The 22,524-nt window shown below is 42.4% G+C and overlaps 1 protein-coding gene across 6 annotated transcripts in view; it reads right to left on the bottom strand.

Annotated features, from left to right (window-relative positions):
• CIT (citron rho-interacting serine/threonine kinase) overlaps nt 1-22,524 on the bottom strand; it is a 257,696-nt gene that overhangs the window by 150,294 nt on the left and 84,878 nt on the right. For all 6 annotated transcript variants that reach the window (XM_077461438.1, XM_077461435.1, XM_077461436.1 and 3 more), the window contains 4 exons: nt 18,670-18,789; nt 15,350-15,520; nt 7,007-7,060; nt 4,916-4,969 (listed from right to left, as the gene is read on the bottom strand). In XM_077461438.1, the coding sequence (XP_077317564.1) occupies nt 4,916-4,969; nt 7,007-7,060; nt 15,350-15,520; nt 18,670-18,789 (399 nt within the window). The remainder of the gene's footprint in view (nt 1-4,915; nt 4,970-7,006; nt 7,061-15,349; nt 15,521-18,669; nt 18,790-22,524) is intronic.

Genomic DNA, 22,524 nt, shown 5'->3' on the forward strand with positions numbered 1-22,524 from the left:
TCCGCCTGTCAATTCTCTACTCCTGGAATAAAAACTGCTGATAGGCATGGAACATTCCTTTCTGCACAAGATAGAATATGGCTCACCTCCCTCTGTGCTTGCAAGAATCTTGGGCCCCCTTGGTTACTGCTATAAACCACAGCTGTGGCATTGTCGGATTGAAGCCTGACAGGACAACCCCATAACCTGAATGTCCAGGCCTTCAGAGCCAGATGCGCTGCCTGAATCTATAGGATGTTGATGGGCAAGGCTCTTTACCACTGCCCCTGGACAGTTGGCTTTTCTAGTACTGCTCCCCAACCTGAAAGGCTGGCATCCGTCGTTACCACTTTCCAGTTTACTGGTCTGAAGGATTTTCCGTTCAGCAGATTCCGGGTTACCAACCACCACTTGAGGCTGTCCCCTTGGGGACAGCCGCATTGGCAAATCTAGAGCTTGAACCGTTTTGTTTCAAGCAGATAGGATGCTGTTTTGCAACAGCCTCAAATGCAACTGGGCATATAGAAGTGCTTCGAATGAAGCCACCATCTTTCCTAACCACCTCATGCAAAGGCGATTAGAGGGGTCTCTTTTTGACCTGACCATCCGCACCAGCTCTCTTATGGCATTGATCTTTGCTTGATGCAAGAACACCTTTTTTGTGGGCTGTGTCTATGACCAGACCCAAGTACTCCAGCCTTTTTAGTGGATTTAAGGAAGACTTCTCTAGGTTGTGAATTTAACTTAGATTTTCAAAGTATTTGGTTGTAATGCGCATGCTTTGCTCTAAACGGGCCACCGACTGGTCTATTAGCAATAGATCATCCAGGTATGCCAGGATTGTTATGCCCTGCGCCCCTGGTCCTGGCTAGAGGTGGAGACAGAACCTTTGTAAATACCCGGGGTGCTGTAGCCAGCCCAAAGGGCAATGCTACAAACTGAAAATGATGCTGTTCTACCGTGAACTGCAGAAAACTTTGGTGAGCGGGAAATATAGGAACATGCAGATATGCATCCCTGATGTCGATAGATGGCAGAAGTTTTCCTCCTTATTAGGATAGAAACCACTGGCCTGATCAACTCCATACGAAAAGAGCGGACTTTCAGGAATTGATTTAGATCTTTTAGATCTATAATGGGTCTGACATCTCCATTCGGGTTTGGTACCGTGAAGAGGTTTGAATAGAACTCCTAAGCTTGCTCTTCTGTGGGGATTTGCATGATCACCCCCTGAGCCAGTAATTGGTCTAATGCCCGAAAACAAAGATTGCCTTTTCCCTGGATCTTTGGGAATGTTTGACCTCAGAAAACAAGGCGGTGGAAACTCCCGAAACTCCAGTTTGTACCCTAGAACTACCATTTGTCATCTGTCCTGAATCTCATCAAGCCAGACTTCTGAGAACTGTAGAAGTCTTCCCCCCACCCTAGCGAGCGGGGACGCCCCTTCGTAATGAGGCTTTAGAATTCTATTTTGCAGGTTTCCACCCCCAGGGCTTCTTTTCTGCCTGGGCCTGACCTTGAGGCTTTCATCTAGACTCTGACGGTGGAGGCCGTCGCAACTGCCTAAAGGCAGATGCCCCTGGCGCTGGGGAAAGAGCCCACTTAAATGAAGGGCGTTTATTCCTTCTTTTGACTGTCAAAAAGACCTCAGATCTCATATTTACACTAAAATGCAATAAAAAAAAACACTTAAAAGAATAAAATGGTTCTTTAAGAGCTAATGGCGGAAGTGACGTTTTGACGCCCTGCAGGGTTATGGAGACGGGTGGGGGCCATCTTCCCCTCACTCGTCTCCATGCAGAGCCCTGAGAAGGCTTCGATAGCCTCTGTCGCTGCTGACGGCTCCGGTAAGTGGCCGAGGGCAACAGGCTGCCGATATTTGCGAATTTGTAGCAGAGACCACTTTTATCGTGTACCGGACAGCCGGCCAAACACACAGATACTGGGGTTATGGCAGCTAGCTGCTGCCATAACAATATCCGTCCTCAAAGTAGGGACGTACATCAGCGCGTGGCGGTCCGGAAGTGGTTAACGGCATCAATAGCAAAACATAATGCTCTTGGCAGTTCGGCCAAGTCCTGGGCCTGCTGTACAGAACCTCCTTAAGGGCCTGTCTAAACTGGTCCTTCAGGGAATGACAGATGCCTATTACAGCGACTGCAGGCTGAGTAACTGCACCTGCCAAAGAAAAAGAGGATTTTAACAGGAATTCCAATCTTTTATCTGTTGGATTCTTAAGCATTTGAGCATTGTCTACCGGACAAGTTAGACTTTTATTCACCCTGTATATAGCAGCGTCAACTGCTGGTACATTCCATCTTTTGGTGAATTTCTCCTCCATGGGATAAAGTACTGAAAACCTTTTTGGAGGGAGAAAATGCTTATCAGGATGATCCCATTCAGCATAAATAAGCTGTTCCAGTAATGCATGGACGGGAAACTTATGCAAAGTCTGCGGAGGTTTTAAGAACCCAAAGAAAAAACTGAACTTTCGGCTGACTCAATTAGGGGCAGCTTGAAAGCAGAACGAACCATTTCTGTAAGAGACTACACCAGCAACTTTTCAGATTGCGAGGCTGAAAAGGGTTCATCCACCACTGATTCCTCAGAAGAAGAGTCATTGGATTGCCTTTCCTCCTGATCCCCTGAGGGTAACGCCTCATCCTCCACCCACTGTTCCCTTGATAAAGGGACTGAGGTGGGGAGGGTGATCTACCACGCTTCCTATTCCTTTGAATGGAAGATGCAATTAAAGCCACTAGTCTCTCCTTTTGCCCCAGCAGGGCAGAGGAAAAGGCATCTTCAGTTTACAGGGGCTGAGATGTTAGAAGCAGCTGCAATACCCACTGGTTCCAATGGCTCACCCTGACTAGCCACTGCTGGTATTTCAGGAGAAGATGACAATGTGGAGGCATGACTAGAGTTCCCAGCGCCTGGGTGATGCTTTACGTACCTTTTTTGAGGTGTTTGCACTGGCCTTTTTGGGAGGCATAGTCCTAAGCACAAAAGCAGAGACACTAAGTAAATGCACTACTTGCTGAGCATTAGTCTAGCAATACAATGCCGCTAATAAAGTTTAGCCTGGTGCTGAGTAAAATGTATTTCCTCTAATTGGGAATTCCTGTATGCAGCACCTTACGTGCCCCCACCGCTCCTGTGTCCTATGTGATCAGGAGCTGTATTCTCCAGCTACTAGCTGTGGAGAGTTTGTATATTGGGCTCGGTGTTCCCAGCGCCTGGGCCGTGTGTCCTTGTGGATGCTATGTCCCGCACACGGTGCCGTGCTTAAGCCACACCCCCACGGCTCACCCACCCCCAAACCTCCCCTCCACCCCCAGTTTTAACATTTCAAACAGTTCCTGTGGGCAGTGTTCAGGTCTGTCAGTCGGCAGACCCAGTTAGAGGGGAGAGGAGGTCAAGGCAGCAAAAAAATACAATATAGGGAAAGCCGCCGCACCCCCCCCCCCCCACCCCCAAGGAGGGAGGGGGGTTGGGGAGTACAAACTGCTGTTGCAGTTTGACAAACTTTTTCCTGGATAGGAATCCCCCCTGAATAATGTTGCATGAACAAGACCACACACATGCTGTTTTAGCTGCTTGACACAGAGCTGATCCGAGAGGCAACGAACAAAAGGTATGTGCATTTACTCCCTCTAGTGGAGAACTTAAGGCATGACAACATTTTACTCAAGGAAGAAAAACCATAGGTGGACTTTTTACAGTTGCTACCTTATCCTCGCTGCAGGATTCTGCTGATAACAGACAGATCCAACCTTCACCCATCACAACGGGCTGTGTTTAGAAAACCTTCAAGGACTGGGTCCCTTTTTATTGGGGTTCCACTCCCTTGGACCAGTATAGCACCCCGCCAGGAAAACTTTATGGTAATGTGAGCATGACTAAAGCACTGGGTCCCAGGGTCCAGCCCTCCAAGGATAGGCATTACAGGCAAAACCTCCTTCTTATACGAGGCCCAGGTACCATCCACTTTGGATGGATCCGCTCTGTAGAAACTGGTTTCAAACCAATGAAGGATCCTTCAAGCGGAGCTCCTCAGAGCATATCTTCAATCGTGACCAACACCTTAGACACTGGCAAAAAAACTGAGGTACTCCTGATAGGGGGAGGGGTTATATAGGGAGTGAACTTCCTGCCCTGGGTGTGCCAGTGTCCATCACCTGAAGGTGCCTTTATACCCATATATTTAATACTATGGCTCTGGGTCCCGTGATGTACGATAAAGAAAAAAGGTTCAACCTTAAACTGCGTAGAAGGTTCTTTACTGTAAGAGTGGTTAAGATGTGGAATTCCCTTCCACAGGCAGTGGTTTCAGCAGGGAACATCAATGTTTTCAAAAAACTATTAGATAAGCACCTGAACGACCACTACATATAGGAATATACAATGTAATACTGACATAAAACCACGCACATAGGTTGGACTTGATGGACTTGTGTCTTTTTTCAGCCTTGCCTATTTAACTATGTAACCATACTCAGATTACACATATAAATTGAAAAATCCATATATATATTATACACACACAATCGCTCCTTCACTCAATCAACACCATTTTTAATTCTTAAGCTGCTAGTCTTAAAAGTGTAGCATATTTACTAGTTTTATCCCAGGAGGCTTTGGGGGGGGGGGGGGGGGGGGGGAGAAAGGGATTTCTTGGCTAAGTACACCCTCTTACATGCGTGCCTGAGCTAAGGGCAGATGGATTATGGGAAGTAAATGCTACATGAATCATTTGTCCTTACACAAGATGGCCACGGCCAAACATGCTAGGGGATGTTTTTCAAAATGATTCTCAACAAAATAAAGCATGAAGATAGATGGATGGGAGTTTGCTTTGAATATTAAAAATGAATAAAGCGTTTTTAGTTTGTGTTGTTAAGATGCAGTGTAGCGCCTTTTTAAGTATGCCAACTACCTTTGTAAGTTTGTCTTGCAGATCCTGAATCTTGTTCTGTTGTTCAGCATTGATCTAGAAGAAAGGAGGTGAGTTGCATTAACTATTGAATTATCACAAATACAGAGAAGTCATTACGCTGACATTATGCAAGGATAGCTGGTAACAGGCAGCGTCGGCAGAAAGTTACTATGAATTTCAATGTTCTTTCACTGCACTTTGGAAAGCCCATTTCCAACTCACAGTACACACTACATCCCACAAAGCATTAAAATTGTTGTGACATCCAACAAAGAGCTTGGAATTCTCCTTGGATTTTTTCCTTGGTCCTTTTTTGTTATGTGTTGCCTTCCAAAGCTACCTGCTGTAAGGGCCAGTTATAGGTGAGAGCAGAGGACAATTTTTTGTACACTTGAATTTAGGGCAGCAAAGTATTGACACCTTTGCAGCCATTGTGCTACCTGCTGGACGTTCAATGTGCCTCTGCACCTTTAAGGAGGTGTGGGCTCCCTCCAGTCCATCTGCCTTCATCTATCTCATCAGAATGCATGTGCTTCCACTGTGGAGCCACTTATAAGTTAGAGATAGGACTACAGATACCAGGGTGCCTTGACGGGGCTCTGTAACTTATGCATGAATTTGCAAATTTGTGAAACTAAACTCCTGTTTTAAAAGTATAATGTTAGACAGGTTAATCTGGTTGGTTGCAGGCTGGTAGAGCTTGAAATTCGCCTTGGATTTTTTCCTTGGTCCCTTTTGTTATCTAATAAAGAGATGGCCACAATTAAACGTGGGATGTGATGGGACGTGCGCAAGTGCGACTTTCTCAAAAGTTGAAACATGCCATCTGCCTGGCACCATTAGGTAGATGTCCAATATCAAAGCTTAAAGACAATTTTTATATCTTGTTCTAAAACATAGGTACACTTTAACTAACCTAGAAGACCAAAGACACAAAAAAGCCTCTTATGGAATAAAAAAAAAAGAGAAACTGTATGGATTTTTGGCCAGATAAAGGGAAATGTGTTCATAAGGCAATTGTAACCTAAACCTGAACTCCAGGCATTGTTCACCACCCTGACTAGTTGCTGATTTAATGGGGGAAGCTATTCTACCAGGTCATGAGTCTTCCATGTTTTTCAAGGTACTTCTTCAGGTGTCTACGTCATTGCCTGGGCTAATGCTGTCCAGTGGCGGGGAATTTGCGATCCAAAGACAGCAGCCATGTGATGACATCACAAAGAGATAACCAATGAGCACAGATACAGACTAAAGCACTGGATCCACCGGTTGTCACTCCTGGAATTGGCACCAGCATAGGACATACAGCTGACATAATGAATATAAAAAGAGTTTTACAAAATAATATTACGAACTTCAAAGTTTTTACACTGCTCTTTGTAAACCCCATTTCCAATTCACAATACACACTATATCTCATAAAGCATTCAAAGTGATTTGGCATCCACTAAAGAGGTGACCACAATGCAATATGGGAGGCATATACAACATACAATGAGAATACAAAAAATGTTGCTAAATATTTATATTTGTAATAACTGGTAAATGTGTGAGAGGTGGGTAGAAGGGAGTGAGTGATGGAAGAACTTTGTCCAAAGATGGGCTTTAGGCTCGGTTTAGATTGGTGCGCTGTCCGACATTGCATGTGATTCGCACCGCACTGCTGTGCAAATCACATGCGATGTCTGTGCGATGCGAATTCAGCCACACAGATTGTATGGCTGAAAAGGCATCGTATTCGGACCAAAGTCGTGCAGGAACCTTTTTTTGGTCCGCACTAGAATCAAATCGCATGGGTGTTTACACCCATGCGATCCAATTCCTGTCTGAATTGACAGTTCGCACTGCAATATGCGAACCGATCTGGGGGTGTCATTAATTTTGTATTGACACTCCCAGCGGTTCGTATAAAGCAGCGTGAACTGCCTTAGAGTCAGGTGTGATATGGGAATCCGCAGTGGATTCGCAGGGTTTCCTGCATCGCACCAATGTGAACCGAGCCTAAAACAGAGCATATTAAAAGTATATACTGATCCTTTTCATTTAATACCGTAATTTGAAATGCATAACAAAAGGAGAAAAAACACAAACCTTCTCAAGCTTTGAATGCAGTTCACCTACTTCAGCTTTACCATGATCTTTTGCCTGCATTAAAAAAATAAAATAAAATAAAAAGATACATATATTGCCGGTATGCAGTTTATTATTTGTAATATTTTTCTTTTGTATTTATTAGCAAAAAATTAGATTTTTGTACTTACAGTAAAGTTTAGTTTATTAAGGGACAGAAAAAATTCAAGGACTCTCAGGTTATACTGCTGCCATTAGGAGACTTGGAAAAACAATAAAAAGAATTTGTAGACAGCCCAGTATAACCCCTCTTACTCCCACAGCATGCCTTGGTTTTGTAGAAAAGCCGTCCCAAACAGAATTATCATAAACAAAAGGGGGTTGGACCTGTGTCCCTTAAAGAATTTGAAGAAATAGATTTTACGTCTAGTACAACATTTCGGTTTGCGCAAAACACGATCAAACCCACTAAAAACAACGGAATTGGGCACTGCCTGTAGCACAAAAAGCCTCTTGAAGACTGTTATATCCCAAACATGGCATCATAAGAAGCCTGAACATGCGTCTGGGAAAATGTACATAACATGTGAACAGTAGACCAGGTGGCAGGCTTGCAACTCTAAAAAACAGTTACTTGATGCCGGAAAGCCCAGGAAGTGCTCATAGATCTAGTGGAGTGTGCATTTACAGGAAAGGGTAGAAACCAATCATTGAAACCATAAGCTTTGATGATGGTTTGAACCACCAAGAAATGGTGGAACAAAAAGCTAGCTCCCCTTTACGTGGACCCTGAGGAATGACAAAAAGTGAGTGCATTTTTCTTATGGAAGCAGTGGCTGACAGACATGCACAGCATAGAGTACGTCCAAGCAATGGAGGAACATTTAATTCGAATGAACTGGAGCCAAAGTTGAAGGGCTTAAACTACCTTAGCAAGGAAGGAAGTTTGGGGCCCCAACACCACCATGTCCCTTGTCTATGACCAAAAAGGGTCCTTTACACGATAAGACTGCCACCCCAGATACCCGCCTCGCCAAGATGATGGCATCAAGAAATGTAATCTTTTGCATGGGAACAGACAGGGAAATATCCCTGATCAGCTCAATGGGTGTTTTTGGAGGAGCCCAGAGAGCCAAATGAAGATCCCAAGAGGGACTGTACTACTAATACTAGAGGACCTCTGTACCTGGAAACAAACCTACCCAGACTGTTGTTAGGCCTGGAAGCAAAGAGGTCCACATTTGAGGTCACCCTCCTGTGACAGAGGTCTTGAACACCTCTGGCTATAGGAAGCAATCCATTGGGTTGAGGTGTTGCCAACTGAGGCAGTCTGCCTGTCAATTCTCCCGTCTGGGATGTAAAAATCAAGGAAAGTTCCAAGAGGTTGATTGGGAAATGAGGTTCCATTGACCTACATAAATCTCATGCACCAACAGGGTCTCTAGAATCTCTTCCTAACCTGGCAGGCTGCAAAAACTGTGGGGATCGTCCAGAACACTGGAAGGAAATACTTTCCTGACTCCAGAGCAGGATTTCTGAATTGCCAGGCCAGGGACAACCTGGTCCTCCATGCCAAATTAATTGGTCTGCCCAGGGATCGGACTTGTCCCACCAACGAAATGTTGTATTTTATTGGTCTGCAGTGAAACTGGGTAAATTGGACTGTTTGGAAGGAGGCTTCTATCAGTCTCAGGATTTTCATGCAGAAGCAAAGAGTCGGGCAACTCCTGAACTGTAGTTTACAAATCTGCAGTAGTGAGTTTGAAGTTTCAAATGAGAGAGGAAAACTCTAGCTTGAGCTGCGACTAGAACAACGCCAAGACATTCCAAGCAAAGTGTTGGTTCCAGCACTGACCAATGAAGGTTCAGGACATAACCAACCTTCTACAAGGTGTGGACTTTCTACATGGTCTGAAAGCACCTGTTCTTGTCTTGAATGTTCCCAGAGAAGGGATTGTCTAAATATGCCACAATAAAGTTAAGATTCTAACGCCACTGTTTATGTGTCGGAGGTGCAGGGGAGGTCCATTTTTGTAATCTGAGTTTGTGTGCCAAATATAAGGACCTTGTCAACATAATGTGCATCAACTGGGAGTATTTCCTCTGGGACTATTCCCAGAAGTGAAAATTTAGGGTCCCCTGCCACCTTGAATTTAAAGTTGTGAACACCTTTTCCTAATAATCATGAAGTTTGGGGCAACGCCAAAGCATGTGAATAACAGAGCCATCAGTTGAGGTACAATGAGGACATAATGGTGTTGTGGATTTTCCCCAAGCATTAAGCTTTTGTGGGGTATAATGAACCCTATGTAAAATAAATGAGTCAGATGCTGAGAGGGTGAGAAAGAGACTTTCGGTTTGTCCACTCCTCTTTGTCCAGTGATTCGAAGTCCCTTTGTCAGGAAATAAAGCTATTTACCTGCGTCCGGGGGTTAACTGCAGTCTGCAGGGTGGAGTAAAGGTCTCCTATTAACCCCCTTTTTGTACAGAATGTAGAGCTAGCCAAGGACAAAATTGTGACGGGATTATATTGTAGCTGGAAGATAGACCTGTGGCATTGTAGTGCATGCCGTAATTGAAGATATTGGTAAAAATTACTGTTGGACAACTGATAGAGTTCTTTAAGTGCATAAAAAGGCAACAAGACATCTTTGTTGTATAACTGATGTAGGAGAGTTATGCCAGCCCATTTCCATGTATCAAATCCGACTAACTTATTTAATTCAGACAAACATGGATTGTACCAGGTAGGCATACTCCTAGACATCCTTGCTGAAACCATTCAGGGCAGCTCTGAAGATATACTATCCCTGGAAAGGCATGCAAAACAATCCTTTCTTGCTTGCATGTTCCGCAGCACAAAACTTTAGTCAGAGGGTCCTTTTCAAATTCAATGACATCATGGAAATGGGGCAGGAGGACTTTCAACAAACTGTTCACATTATAGTTCAAAGCTGCAGCTATGAGCTCTAGAACTGGATGCACTTCAGGGCCTGCCAGTGGGAACAGACCACTGGAAAGGGCCTTCAATCGCTTGTCTATGGGAGACATTAAAGACATGTGCAACCTCCACAGGGATGGTAAAGCCTTGTTAGGTCGGAACACTGCTGGATCCACAGAGAGCTCAAACTATAGAAATGCATAAATGAGAACCAGACCAAAACGGGACAAGAGTATTAGATAATTTTAATTGTTGGTAAAAATCACATAAAACCACCAATAGATTTTGGGGGCAAAACCACTTTGCCCTTCACCAGAGCCTCAATATTAAACATAAAACCTAGCCATAATGATAAAAAAAGTGTCTACATAAGTATATTTTTCATCATTACGATCATGTTTTAGATTTATTCTTAAAGCCATAATCAAGGGGCAGTGGTGTGGCCCCCCCAAAATGCATTGGCTGTTTTATTATAACTTTTTTTTTTTTTACCAACTAAAATTATCTTGGACTCTTCAGATTTTAGTCTGGCAACACTCTCTGTATTTCTACAGTTTAATTTACTGTTAGGTGCCGTCAATGGAAGCCTTGTTGTGTGGGAGCTGCCTGGCCAGAGCCATTGAACCTATTTGTAGTGTTCCTTCATATGACTACCAAAAAGTTCCTAGACTCTGAGTATGTTGCCCTGGGATCCACAGGGAGGGCAGCCCACTTTTTAACAGGGTCCTCCTCAAAAGGGATAAAAGGCTAACAGGCGCTTTGGAGGGACAAAGTTTGTTAGGGTTCTTCTGGTCTCTATAAATATAGAAAGTTATAAGGTAGATGACATGTCATAAAATCCAATCTCAAGTTCACATTGGCATCATCCCATAAATAAATATGATATTTTTTAAAACAAAAGTAGTGGGACACATGCCAATGAGATGCACAAAGTCAGAATAAAAAATGATATACATTTTATTACACATATAACATGGTCATAAACACAATATGAAAAACATAGATATGCATAAAGAAACTTTGCGATAAATACAAAAATATGTAAATCTGATGGTTACATGTACTTGTAGCTGGTCTATGCATTACGTGGAATACCCCGCTTCTTCAGGATCATACATATATTGCAAGTGTGTTATATACAGAGTTTCTTACGCAATATCATAAATCATCAAAAGAACAGAGGAGAGGAATACAGGATCTGTCTCAGATGTTTTGCCTACCGGCCCATAGGATATAGTCTAGACTTATTAAGGCAGAAGTAAACCTAAATATCCTAAAGGGGAAAATAAATATCTGGTGTATAGCAATCTACTCTGAACAATGTAAATCCCAATATCTATTTTTATATCCACCTCTCCTCTGGCAAACTTTGCCAGAGGAGAGGTGGATATGTACATACCACAATACCAACATATGTGATTGTGAGAGATGCCTGGTTTTCCTGGTATTTTTGATTTATCCCCTCTGTCTTAAATAGATATTGGGATTTACATAGTTTGGAGTATATTGCTATACACCGGATATTTATTTCCCCCCAACCAATGTCAGTCAGCCAATGATGAGAGAAAGGAGGGCGGGGTCAGGACATGGCTCCATGTCTCAATGGGCCCAGGAAGCTGTGACTCGGCTTAGGTGCCATCATAGCAAGATGCTTGCTGTGGGGGCACTCATCAGGAGGGAAGGGCCAGGAGAGCCAAAGAAAGACCCGAGAAGAGGAGGATCTGGGCTGCTCTGTGCAAAACCAACTGCACAGAGCAGATAAGTATAACATGTTTGTTATTTGTACATAAAAAATAAAAAAAAAGCAAGACTTTACAATCACTTTAAGAGCACAGACTGGGGACAGCACTATTAGAGCTACATGTTGAACCTCAAGTTTAATAGTGGTGTGCACTCCATAAATGATGGCCAACACCATATATCGGGAGAGAGAAATCAGAAGACTGCATCTCTCTCCTTTTGTGTCGTCTCATGCGTTATTGACTTATAGGACGCTGTATCAGACAAAGCCTTGATGACTGAGGGTATAGAAGCCGTTAAGTCTGAGTAAATCAGATAAGGATTCCAAGAAGGGACTCTGCAGTCAAAGTTGCTAACTGGCCCAAAAAAATCCTACATGACAACTGTGAAAGTCATCCTGAATAAGACCGAAAAAAGAGGGCAACACCCAATGGGGCGAAGGAAGACTCCAACGAGGAGCATAGACTCTAGCAGTGGGCAAAATTCTAGGCTGTCAGTGTCTGGCACCTCGGAGGCACACTGCAGGCAGCCCAGGAACCATTACTGGCATGTGAGCTGGAGGTAACTGGTACAATGGGATTGCCTCCCTATGTCTAGAATCAGACATAGCCCGAGGTACCAGGCTAGGTTTCATATACACACAAACTCATCTGCTGGGTAGCAGGAGAATGGTCAGGGGCTGAAGGATTCAACGTTACTTGCACTCCAGAGCAGCGACGTGAAAGTGCTTCCTAAGCACTAAATGGCGGAAAAGATACCACGGAGCATGCGTGCGACATTCGACCCAGTGGATGATGTTAGCGTTCAATCCTGCACGGTTACCCATTCAATGACACAAATATTAATATAAAAAAAAAATAATTTAAAAAATGTATAATTTCTTAAAAAATTATTAAACTAAACCTGTGGCAGGATGCAGTACCAGTGCTGTAATGCATGCACCTATATCTGTGTTAGTGTTCAAATAAATCTCATACTAGGCCGTACACAGGACCTCAATTTTTCAGGGTAATGGCCCTTTTTTCTCACCAAAGACTCAGCCTTGTCCCTCCTGGAACAAAATTTTGCTCTCTATCATTTACACATTTGAAGCCAGAACCTCAAATGGCATTAGAGGGTCTGGCAAGTGGCCACACAGGGATTTGTCTTGAGAAAGTCAGGCTGTGCCCTGCCAAAACGCAGATTTGAATAAAAAAATGCTTTTGAATACAATCTCTTTTGCCATGTTCCATGGCACATCTATTTATGGATCATCTTATCAACGTTAAATAAACACCAAAAAAGACAGTGACAGCTGTCAACGGCGCATGCGCTGTAGACAGCGGCACACAGGCGATATGCCGTTAGTGGCGGCTCCCGTGCGCATGTGCGGGTGTGACGTCATCGCTGTTCTGGCGCTGTGAGTGGCTGGAGCAGCGATACGCGAAGAAGATGGATTCTCCGGACTACAGGGGACAGCGGTGACATCGCTGGCTCCTGTGTCAGGTAAGTGACACATAATGGGCTACTATGTGATGCATAGTAGCCCATTATGCTTTACCTTTGCAGGGAGACAAAGAGGAAGTAAACCTATCAAGGTTTACCTCCTTTTTTTTTTTTAAAAAGGGGGGACACAGTGCATACATAAAGTGCAATCAAAGGTAAAGTCCATTAGTGCAAATGGTGCCCAAAAACATGTTCACTTCTGCTTGTGAGGATTCCAGTGTCTCTGTCCTCCCCTCCTGGGTCCCCACTCACCAACAGTGATCTTTAAACACGCACAGTCTTTATCTTACATTAGTGGCAAAGAGGTCTCCTTCCAACAGTAAACTTTAAAAGCACTCAGAGAGCTTTGTTCCACATCTATGGCTAGGGTATCTCCTACTTATTACTCTAGTATTAAATCTCTATTGCAGTGGTATGGATATATGGTATTCCGGTGAAGAGAGAGAGATGCACATAGCGCAATATTGCTAAGATATATTGGTAAAATCACATCGGAATTGCACAGGAAGTTGCGCAGTCGCCATATTGGTACTCCATAATAAATACATTGTGAATTGTGACCGCCTTAGTACTCCTATATTGTTTTAACTCACTTTCAGGTGGCGTAGAAAGTTAAACTAGCTGGCTTGGTAGAGCAGGACACATACACCAAATAGTTAAGAAATATTAACATCACGGTCGTTTAACTTCCTATGCCACCAGAAAGTGAGTTAAAACAATATAGGTGTACTTAGATGACAGGTGCAATACACAATGTATTTAGTATGGAGTACCAATATAGTGACCGCGCAACTTCCTGTGTAAACGGGAAATCCGTTAGAGATTGAAGGAGTACCAATATGGCGGGCAACATACTTCTGGCAGAAGCAGGAAGTCTAATTTTAAACATCGTAGTTAATGAGAGGAGTAGGAGGTTTGGGTGTAGTGGGCAGGATTTATAACAAAAAAAGCAGGCAGTCATGAGCAGCCATAGTTTCTGAAGATGCCCAGTGGGAGGGGTGAAACGCGTCAAGCAGGGAATAGATACACAATGCTCAGTGACAGCTGACAACACGCCAAGACGGCGATTTTTACCTGTACGCTTTGCTTTGATGTAAGTGCAATTCCTATGTAATTTTACCAATAAATCTTAGCAATATTACGCTATGTGCTATATTCACACCGCTGCGATGGAGATTTAATACTAGAGTTATAAGAAGGAGATACCCCAACCATACATGTGGAACAAAGATCTTGGAGTCCTTTTAAAGTTTACTGCTGGAAGGAGAGATCTTTATCACTGATGTAAGATAAAGACCATGTGTGTTCAAAGATTACTGCTGGTGAATGGGGACCCAGGAGGGGAACACAGAGTGACGCTGATTACTCACAAGTAAATACATTTTTGGGCACCATTTGCACTAATGGAGTTTACCTTTGATTGCACTTTATGTATGCACTGCACTTTAAATTACCTGTAATTATTTGTTCTGTATATGTTTTGGAGCAGCGCTAAGAATAATTTTTTGTATCATTTTTTTAGTTTTTTTTTTACCTTACACATCAAGAACAGCCCATTGAGTCAATTCCCTTGTTTATATACCGTATTTATCGGTGTATAACATGCACCCCAATTTTAAAAGGCAAGTTGAAAGAAAAAAAACGTACATTTTAAATAAAGAACTTTGAAGCAAAATTAGGATCACAGTTCATCTAAAGCCATTAAATGGACCAAAAATGCAGCCTGTTCAGTGCCCATCTGCAGCCTCACCTTTCCCATCATTGAAGCCTCGCCAGTGCTGGATTATCCCTGCCGTCTCTGAGGGTAGAAGAGGAGCGAGCGCCGCTGAATTACACAGAGCCGCGATCTCCTGTGTACCTGGCGTTACGTCATTCACAGCCACGCCTCCTGGCCCTGCTCATATGATAGACAGAACAGTGGCCCAATGCAGGGCCTGGAGGCATGGCTATGAGGGAGCGCCGGGTACAAAGGAGATTGCGGCTCTATGTAATTCATTGGCGCTCGCTCCTCTTCCCTTGGAGACAGCAGGGATTGGTGTAAACACGCACTCATGATTTTCCCCTGATTCTAAGGGGAAAAAAGTGCGTGTTATAAGTCAATACTGTAATGTATGTACCATAACGCAGGCACTTTACACAATTTTCATATGTTAAAAGGCCTTATTTTTGTTATAATAAAGATTTAAAATATTTGTTACCTTCTGCAGTCTTTGTTGGCATTCTGTTGCTTTACGTTTAAACTCCTCTGCAGCAGCTTTAGACTCTCTTAGCTCTGTTTCATACAGGTCGCTACGCCTGCGTGCAGCAGACAGGTCTTCTTCTAACTGGTGCATCATCAGCTTCATTTCTTCCAACTGGGCTTGAAATTCCTAAAAAGAACACAGTTGATGGCAAAAGAGTATGAAAGTATAGTCACAGTATCAGTGGGAGTATTCATTTTCTACAACAGCCAGAAAGAAAGACATGCTCTGTCAGCTGACTAACTAGCTCTACCCAAATTATCTTGCTGCAAAGGCAGCTCACATGCCTTTCTTTGGGGACCCCTTCCCTTTTCCAAGGCAGAACATTTGGAACATGGGAAGAAAGCCTGGACTATGTCAGTGCCAAAGGCCCCTGGCACATGAGATTATTCCACCTACCCCTTCATCCTAAGCCTTTTGTTGACATTTGTTGCTTACAAGTTAAAATCCGTATTTTTTGTCAGAAGATTACTTAGAACCCCCAAACATTATATACTGTATATAATTTTTTTTAGCAGAGACCCTAGAAAATAAAAAGGTTATTGTTGCAAAATTTTATGTCATACAGTATTTGCGAGGCAGTCTTTCAAATGCAATTTTTTGGTAAAAAATGCACATTCATGGAGGAAAAAAAAAAAAAAAAACAGTAAAGTTAGCCCAATTGTTTGTATAATGTGAAAGATGATATTATGCCGAGTAAAAAGATACTCAACATGTCATGCTTTGAAATTGCGCATGCTTGTAGAATGGCGACAAACTATGGTACTTCAAAAACTCCATAGGTGACGCTTTTAAAATTTCAACAGGTTACCAGTTTAGAGTTACAGAGGAGGTCTAGTGCTAGAATTATTGCTCTCACTCCAATGATCACAGCAATACCTCACATGTGTGGTTTGAACACCGTTTACATTTACAGGCGCGACTTATGTATGAGTTCACTGCTGTGCGCAAGGAGCGATGTGAGATGCGGTTACATTTTTTTTGTTCTTATTTTTTTTTTGTTTACACTGTCCCTTTAGAAAAAAATATAAGACCCCAAATTCCTCCATTGCACTTAAAAGCATTAAAAACGGCAAGTTTGGCAGTTTTGAATAATGTAATTTTTTTTAAACTTGGCGCCTTTAAGTCTTCCGTAAACCGAAAGTGATGTCATGACATTGCTTCCAGGTTACTAGATCAGAGACCCGATCAAAGCAGATTCTGGCTTTGTTCAGGTCTCTGGCCAGCAGACTTGCGTAAAAAATATAAAAATATAAAAAAAATAAACTTACCGGGGTGATGCGTGCAGCTGCATGCATCACCCCGGTACAACCCCTTCAAGCTGAAGGCCGCATATTTGCGTTACAACGGTGTGAAGGGGTTAGGTTAGGGAGTATGTTATACTCTTGCAATGGCAGTCTGACACTATGATTTTGATGCTCAGTAGAAGTGAAGTAGTGAAAGCAACAGTTCTGCCCGAAATGTCCAAAGCGCTCCTAACGATCTCCTATAGCACTAAAGCACCCAGTTATATTTTATTCTCCCCACTTGCATCTCCTATAATGAGCCATTAAAGCAGGTGTAAAAATGTATTTAAAAAGTCCACTTTAGGAAACGAATGCCCTGTATCGTTCTCGAACCCATCTTGTAGGGTTTTTAATTTTCTGTACCTTGTGAAGCAAGTTATTGTCACCCAAGTCCCTCATTCAGTTCCCTTGCTGGTGCAGTTTTCAAGTGTGGGGTCTGCTATTTCGGTGCTGCTGATGTGAGTCCTTAACACTTAAAAAGGGGTTGTAAACGCCCCCCCCCCCCCGCTTTACTCACCTGAGCCCTTTGATCACTTGGCAGAGACACTCTAATGTTTTAGTTAAAGTATTACTAAACTTACAATCTTAAAATCCGCCTGTATATGCAGTAAAGCATATTTGTTAAACTCATCGTGGAACCTAAGGCGATAAAATCCTCCACACTGTGTAAAAAGGTTGTTTGAACCTGTCTTCTATGATCCTCCCCTTCTATTACCATCCCTAATCCATCTGCTGATAGAATGGAGCCCTAGGAGACACTCTGCACATGCTCAGTTTGGTGTGTATTGCTAGAGAGATTTTTAATTTTTTTTGGGAGGGTACATGTCATCAGCACAGGGCCAATCAGCACTGTCTAGGCAGTGGGTCGGGGGTCATGCAGCCTCCTAAGACAGTCAGAGGAGAATGAAAACTCTTTCGACAAGCTAACCAGTGCTCGGCCAGACATTGACAGTCACAAGACTGTTAAATACTGCTAGTAGGGGGAGAGAGGGTTGGGACTTTAAATGAGGCAATGAGTGGGTAGGTCCATCTGCCTCCATCCCTGTTATATATTATAAGAGGGGGGTTGCTGGGACTCTGTATGAAGCATAGCTAAGGGAACTGAATATGCAATCACATGTTAATGGATTCTAAACAAATATGCATAGCATAGTAAGGATAAAAAGATAAACAAAGGTAACTCCTTAACAATTTATTGTACATAATAACATGATTCACAATATAATAGTAATAATTGCATAAATGATACAATCATTCCAATTCATAATGAACATAAATTATGTTGTTGGTGATAACAGAAGTCCATATTAATCTCAAAACCACATGATCGCAATGATGTAGCATAAGGCTGGGGATCTACGTGTTTCACTTCATACAAAGTCCCAACAACCCCCCCTCTTTTAGTGTTATAAAATAAAATAAAAAAAGCCCTGGGACTTTGAGTGAGGAGAGAGAGATTTAGCACACGTTCACTGAAAAATGCAATGAAATCAATTTATTCAATTTTAGTGTTATATACTGCTGATGAGAAAAGGTATTTAGCAGTTCATATTCACTAAAATCATTGCATTTTCATGTTGTGTACTGTGGGAGACAAGATATAGTGCAGGGTCCTGGGTTTAGTAACACTTTAACCTCCTCCTCAATACTAACTACCTAAACCACTGACCTTAGCCTCAAAACCCAACACTGGGCTAACTAAACCCCCGAGTCTCTTTCTGAATCATACTTTATCCTGTGGAGGGAGACTACTGTATATGCTGAAAAAGCTAACATGTCCCACTCTGAAACACAACAGTGTCAAGAAGGAAATTTTTTAAAAAAAGGTAAAAAATAAGCGAAAGTATGTAAGTGTATTGTGCACTTTCAACTTAAACAGTGTTTTGTTTAACAGAGTCAAGGCAGTGTATGTCAGACATCTTAAAATGGCATAACAGTGAGGTCCCTCCCTGGGAGAATTCTAAACTAATTAATGCAGGAGATAGAATGTACCTGCTCCTTAATATCCTGCAACTTTCTGCTCTGTTCTCGGATGTCATGTAGGAGCTGCAGAGCTTTGTCATCCTCCTGGGAAACCTCCATTCGGGCCTGCTCCAGGCTGCGCTTTAAACTCTGCAAAATGGAACATTTTAAATGCATAATACATTTGATTACACTTATTAGGAAAGAACAGAAGCCATCTTTAAAAATATCATACGCATTAACAAAATATGCTAAGACTTTAAAAACTCCTCCAAAAAATGTATAAGTGGGGCCATGCACATAAACCAGCTACATGTTAAAGTAAGCTTTTAACTATTAGCAAAATCACAGCTGACTGCTATATGCAGTTTCTTCAATAACTTCTTCATTTTCAGCCCCTTGGAAGTTGTTCAGAATAGTTGAGGGCTTCTCAAACCCGGACTCCTGACTGCCTTTGACATGCAGAACGATGAAACTTTCTTCTAGTCAAGAAATGCTGCACAGCAAACACAGGAATAGAACTCTCATCTACGTGAACCCTAAGGCACATTTTGTTGCAGAATGTAAAAGAGCCCCCTCTTTTGTGAACAGTTGAATGAAAAACAAATGTAGGTATTAAACTTTCCCTACCAATGTGATAAAGGGTGTAAAAAAATATGCAAAATGATTACCCTTCTGAAGGCATCTGTGAGATGATAAATAGTAAGTTATAAATACTAGCAAAAGGGATGACTTATTATTCATAAGTGTATGTAGGCTTAGTGAGTGGTACTACAGCTTGCTGTATGCTCTTTACACCATTAAAAAATAAAGCTCAATATGGCAGTTAGGGCTCATTTACACTTGCTTCGGCTTCATTAAGGGCTAGTTTACACTTGTTTAAAAACAAGGCTTCGGGCACACTTTGTTAAAGCTTTCTGAACGCCAGTGAAAGCTCCTGTCACTAAATAAAATGGTTAGCTTGCAGTCTTGTTTACACCTTGCTTTTGCTTTGCTACAAAAATTACGACCCATGTCACTTTAGTTGTGCTTCAAAGCGTCTTCGAAGTCTATGGCAAAGCTCGCTTGAAGCCCCACCAAAGCCCCACCAAAGCCCAAGCAAAGCCTCACCAAAGCACCAAGCAAAGCCCAGCCCCAAGCAAAGCACCAAACAAAAGCAAGGTGTAAACAGGACTGTAAGGTAACCATTTTTATTTTATTTATTTAGATATGAGCTTTGACTGGCATTCAGAGAGCTTTAACAAAGTGTGTCTGAAGCCTTGTTTTGAAGCAAATGTAAACTACCCCTTAATGAAAGTTTACATACATGACTTACTCCTAAAGCTGACAGTGTGAATTTATACCAGCATGAGGAAAGCACATCTAAAAATAAGCTATAACAAAAATGCAGGAGGTTGTTCTTGTCCAAGTAAAGCAATGAAAGAAGCAAACTGCACTTAACCAAAGCAATCAATAAGATTAAAATGAAATCATTTTAAATAGTTTCTGTAGGATACTGCACTTTGTATATTGCTCTATGCTCTACTAAATTAAAGAGGAAGTAAACCCTTCCAAACAACTTGGACCTACAGGTAAGCCTAGATTAAGGCTTACCTGTAGGTCCAAGCAATATCTCCTAAACCTATATGGTTTAGGAGATATTTGCCCGAAAATGGGCACCGCTGTCTACGGCGCATGCGCCGTAGACAGCGGCGCGCAGGCGCACTAAATGCGGCAAATCCATGAATGGATTTGCCTAATTTGTCGACTCCCGTGCGCATGCGCGGGAGTGACATCATCGCGGCTTCGCCGAGTGGCAGCGGCGGAGCTGCGAGACGCGACTCCCGTGCGCATGCGCGGGAGTGACGTCATTGCGGCTTCGCCGCTGTGATTCGTCGGAGCTGCGAGACGCCACCAGCAACATGGATGCGGCGGACTACAGGGATCAGCGGCGACTTCGCTGGCTCCTGTGTCAGGTAAGTGACACATAATGAGCTACTATGCGATGCATAGTAGTCCATTATGCTTTACCTTTGCAGGGAAAAAAAGAGGAAGTAAACCCATCAGGGTTTACTTCCTCTTTAAGGTGAATGTTCCTGGGAACTAAGTAGTAAAGCAGGGGCCATGAGGTCCGCAAATATGTTCAGTTCTGCACTTTAGCATCTTCCACCTCGGATGCCAGGGTGCTTTTATATATCACTGCCTAAAGAAGTCTGCTTCTGCAGGCTCTGGTAGCATATTGTAGTAAGAAAAGCACTGGGCACTTTCTATTAGAGCATTCAAGGTTGGGGTGGAAATGCAGAGGGCCCATTGAGAAACCAATTTCGATAAAAGTTTGTTGATCAAATACTATAATAAAATCTAGTATAAATATGGCACTGCTGTATTTGTCTGTGTCCATTACACATGATAACGTTTAATAGAGTAGATATCACTCAAAAGCCCAGTTAGTGCTAAATAACCAATGTTTGTGAACAGTTGCAAACACTATTTTTACAAAATACCCTAAACATTGTTCAGAATACATATTACATCAAAGATAACAAAGTTAATTTGTCCATGTTCTTTTGATGTTAAACTACAGTTTAAATACTATGACTACCCTATACATACATGTTATTAGAGGGTGTACAAAAAGCTGATTTTAAAGGGTTACTAAACCCTTGTTTTGTTTTTTTATTTATTTTTTAAATAACAAACCTGTCATACTTACCTCCAATTTGCAGTTGGATTTGCACAGAGTGGCCCCAATCCTCCTCTTCTGGGGTCCCTCATCGGCGTTAGTAGCTCCTCCTCTTCTCGAGTGCCCTGTCGGAGAAGTGCTCTCCTTCGGGACACCATGTGGGCCTGCTTCTTCATCTATTGACGTAGGATTTGGCCCCATCCCCCACGTCATTGGATTTGATTGACAGCAGTGGGAGCCAATAGCTGTGCTAAAAACCTATCCAATCAGGACATTAGACACCAGTTAGAGCTGGTGTGCTCATGCCAGAGGAGAAAAATACAGGGCTCAGGTAAGTAAAACGGGGGCACTGGGGAGCTGCAGCATGACAGGAGGTTTTTCACCTTAATGAATAGAATGCATTAAAGGTGAGAAACTACAAGGGTTTACAATCCCTTTAATTGTGGAGACTAGCATCACATAGAAGCAGTGGCGAGGTCTACTTACACAAATTGTTAAAAAAGGTTCCTAAAATTTTGGAACCAAGAGTCACTCTTAAAACTTCACTTTCTCAATCAACATTGACTATTTTTAATCCTTATGCTGCTAGCATTAGTAAATAGATAGCAAAGTATAGCATAGTTAATTGTTTTAAACTTTTTTTTTTTACATTTCTTCAGCTACTTCCTATACAAACAATCCCATACATCTCAGTCTTCAGGAGGGGAAGTATTGTTTTCTCAGCTAAACACACCCTTCTACATGTATGCCTGAGCTACAAATACTACATAATTTGCCCTTACTCAAAATGGCCACAGGCCATTAAAATAAAGCCAAATAAAGCATAGAGACATGGATGGAAGGGGGAGATTGCTTTGAATATTAAAAATGAATTAAATAGCATTGTTGGTTTGTGGTGCTCAGATGTTGGGTAGATATGCTTTAAGGAGTATTGGCTACAAAGTTCCTAGAATTTGTCAATGTCCAATCTATATCTAAAAAAAAAATTGAAGTAAAAAAAAAAAAAAATAAAAAAAAAATCAAAACAACACAAACATAAATATTGCCACTGCTGCATTTTAGGCCCCTTTCACAGGAACGGGTTGATTGGGTGCGTCTGTCAGTTTTTCAGGCAGACCCGATCGAACCATCCATTCCTCTCGACCCAATCAATCCTGTCCGCTAAAAACAGACGTTCCCCATCCGTTTGGTTGGTTAGATGGAAAGGGACAGGTGGTCTGTTT

Source organism: Lithobates pipiens, unplaced genomic scaffold (genome assembly GCF_037356315.1).
Source record: "Lithobates pipiens isolate NorthernLeopardFrog02 unplaced genomic scaffold, aLitPip1_a1.2 Scaffold_3, whole genome shotgun sequence".
NCBI classification, from domain to species: Eukaryota; Metazoa; Chordata; class Amphibia; order Anura; family Ranidae; genus Lithobates; species Lithobates pipiens.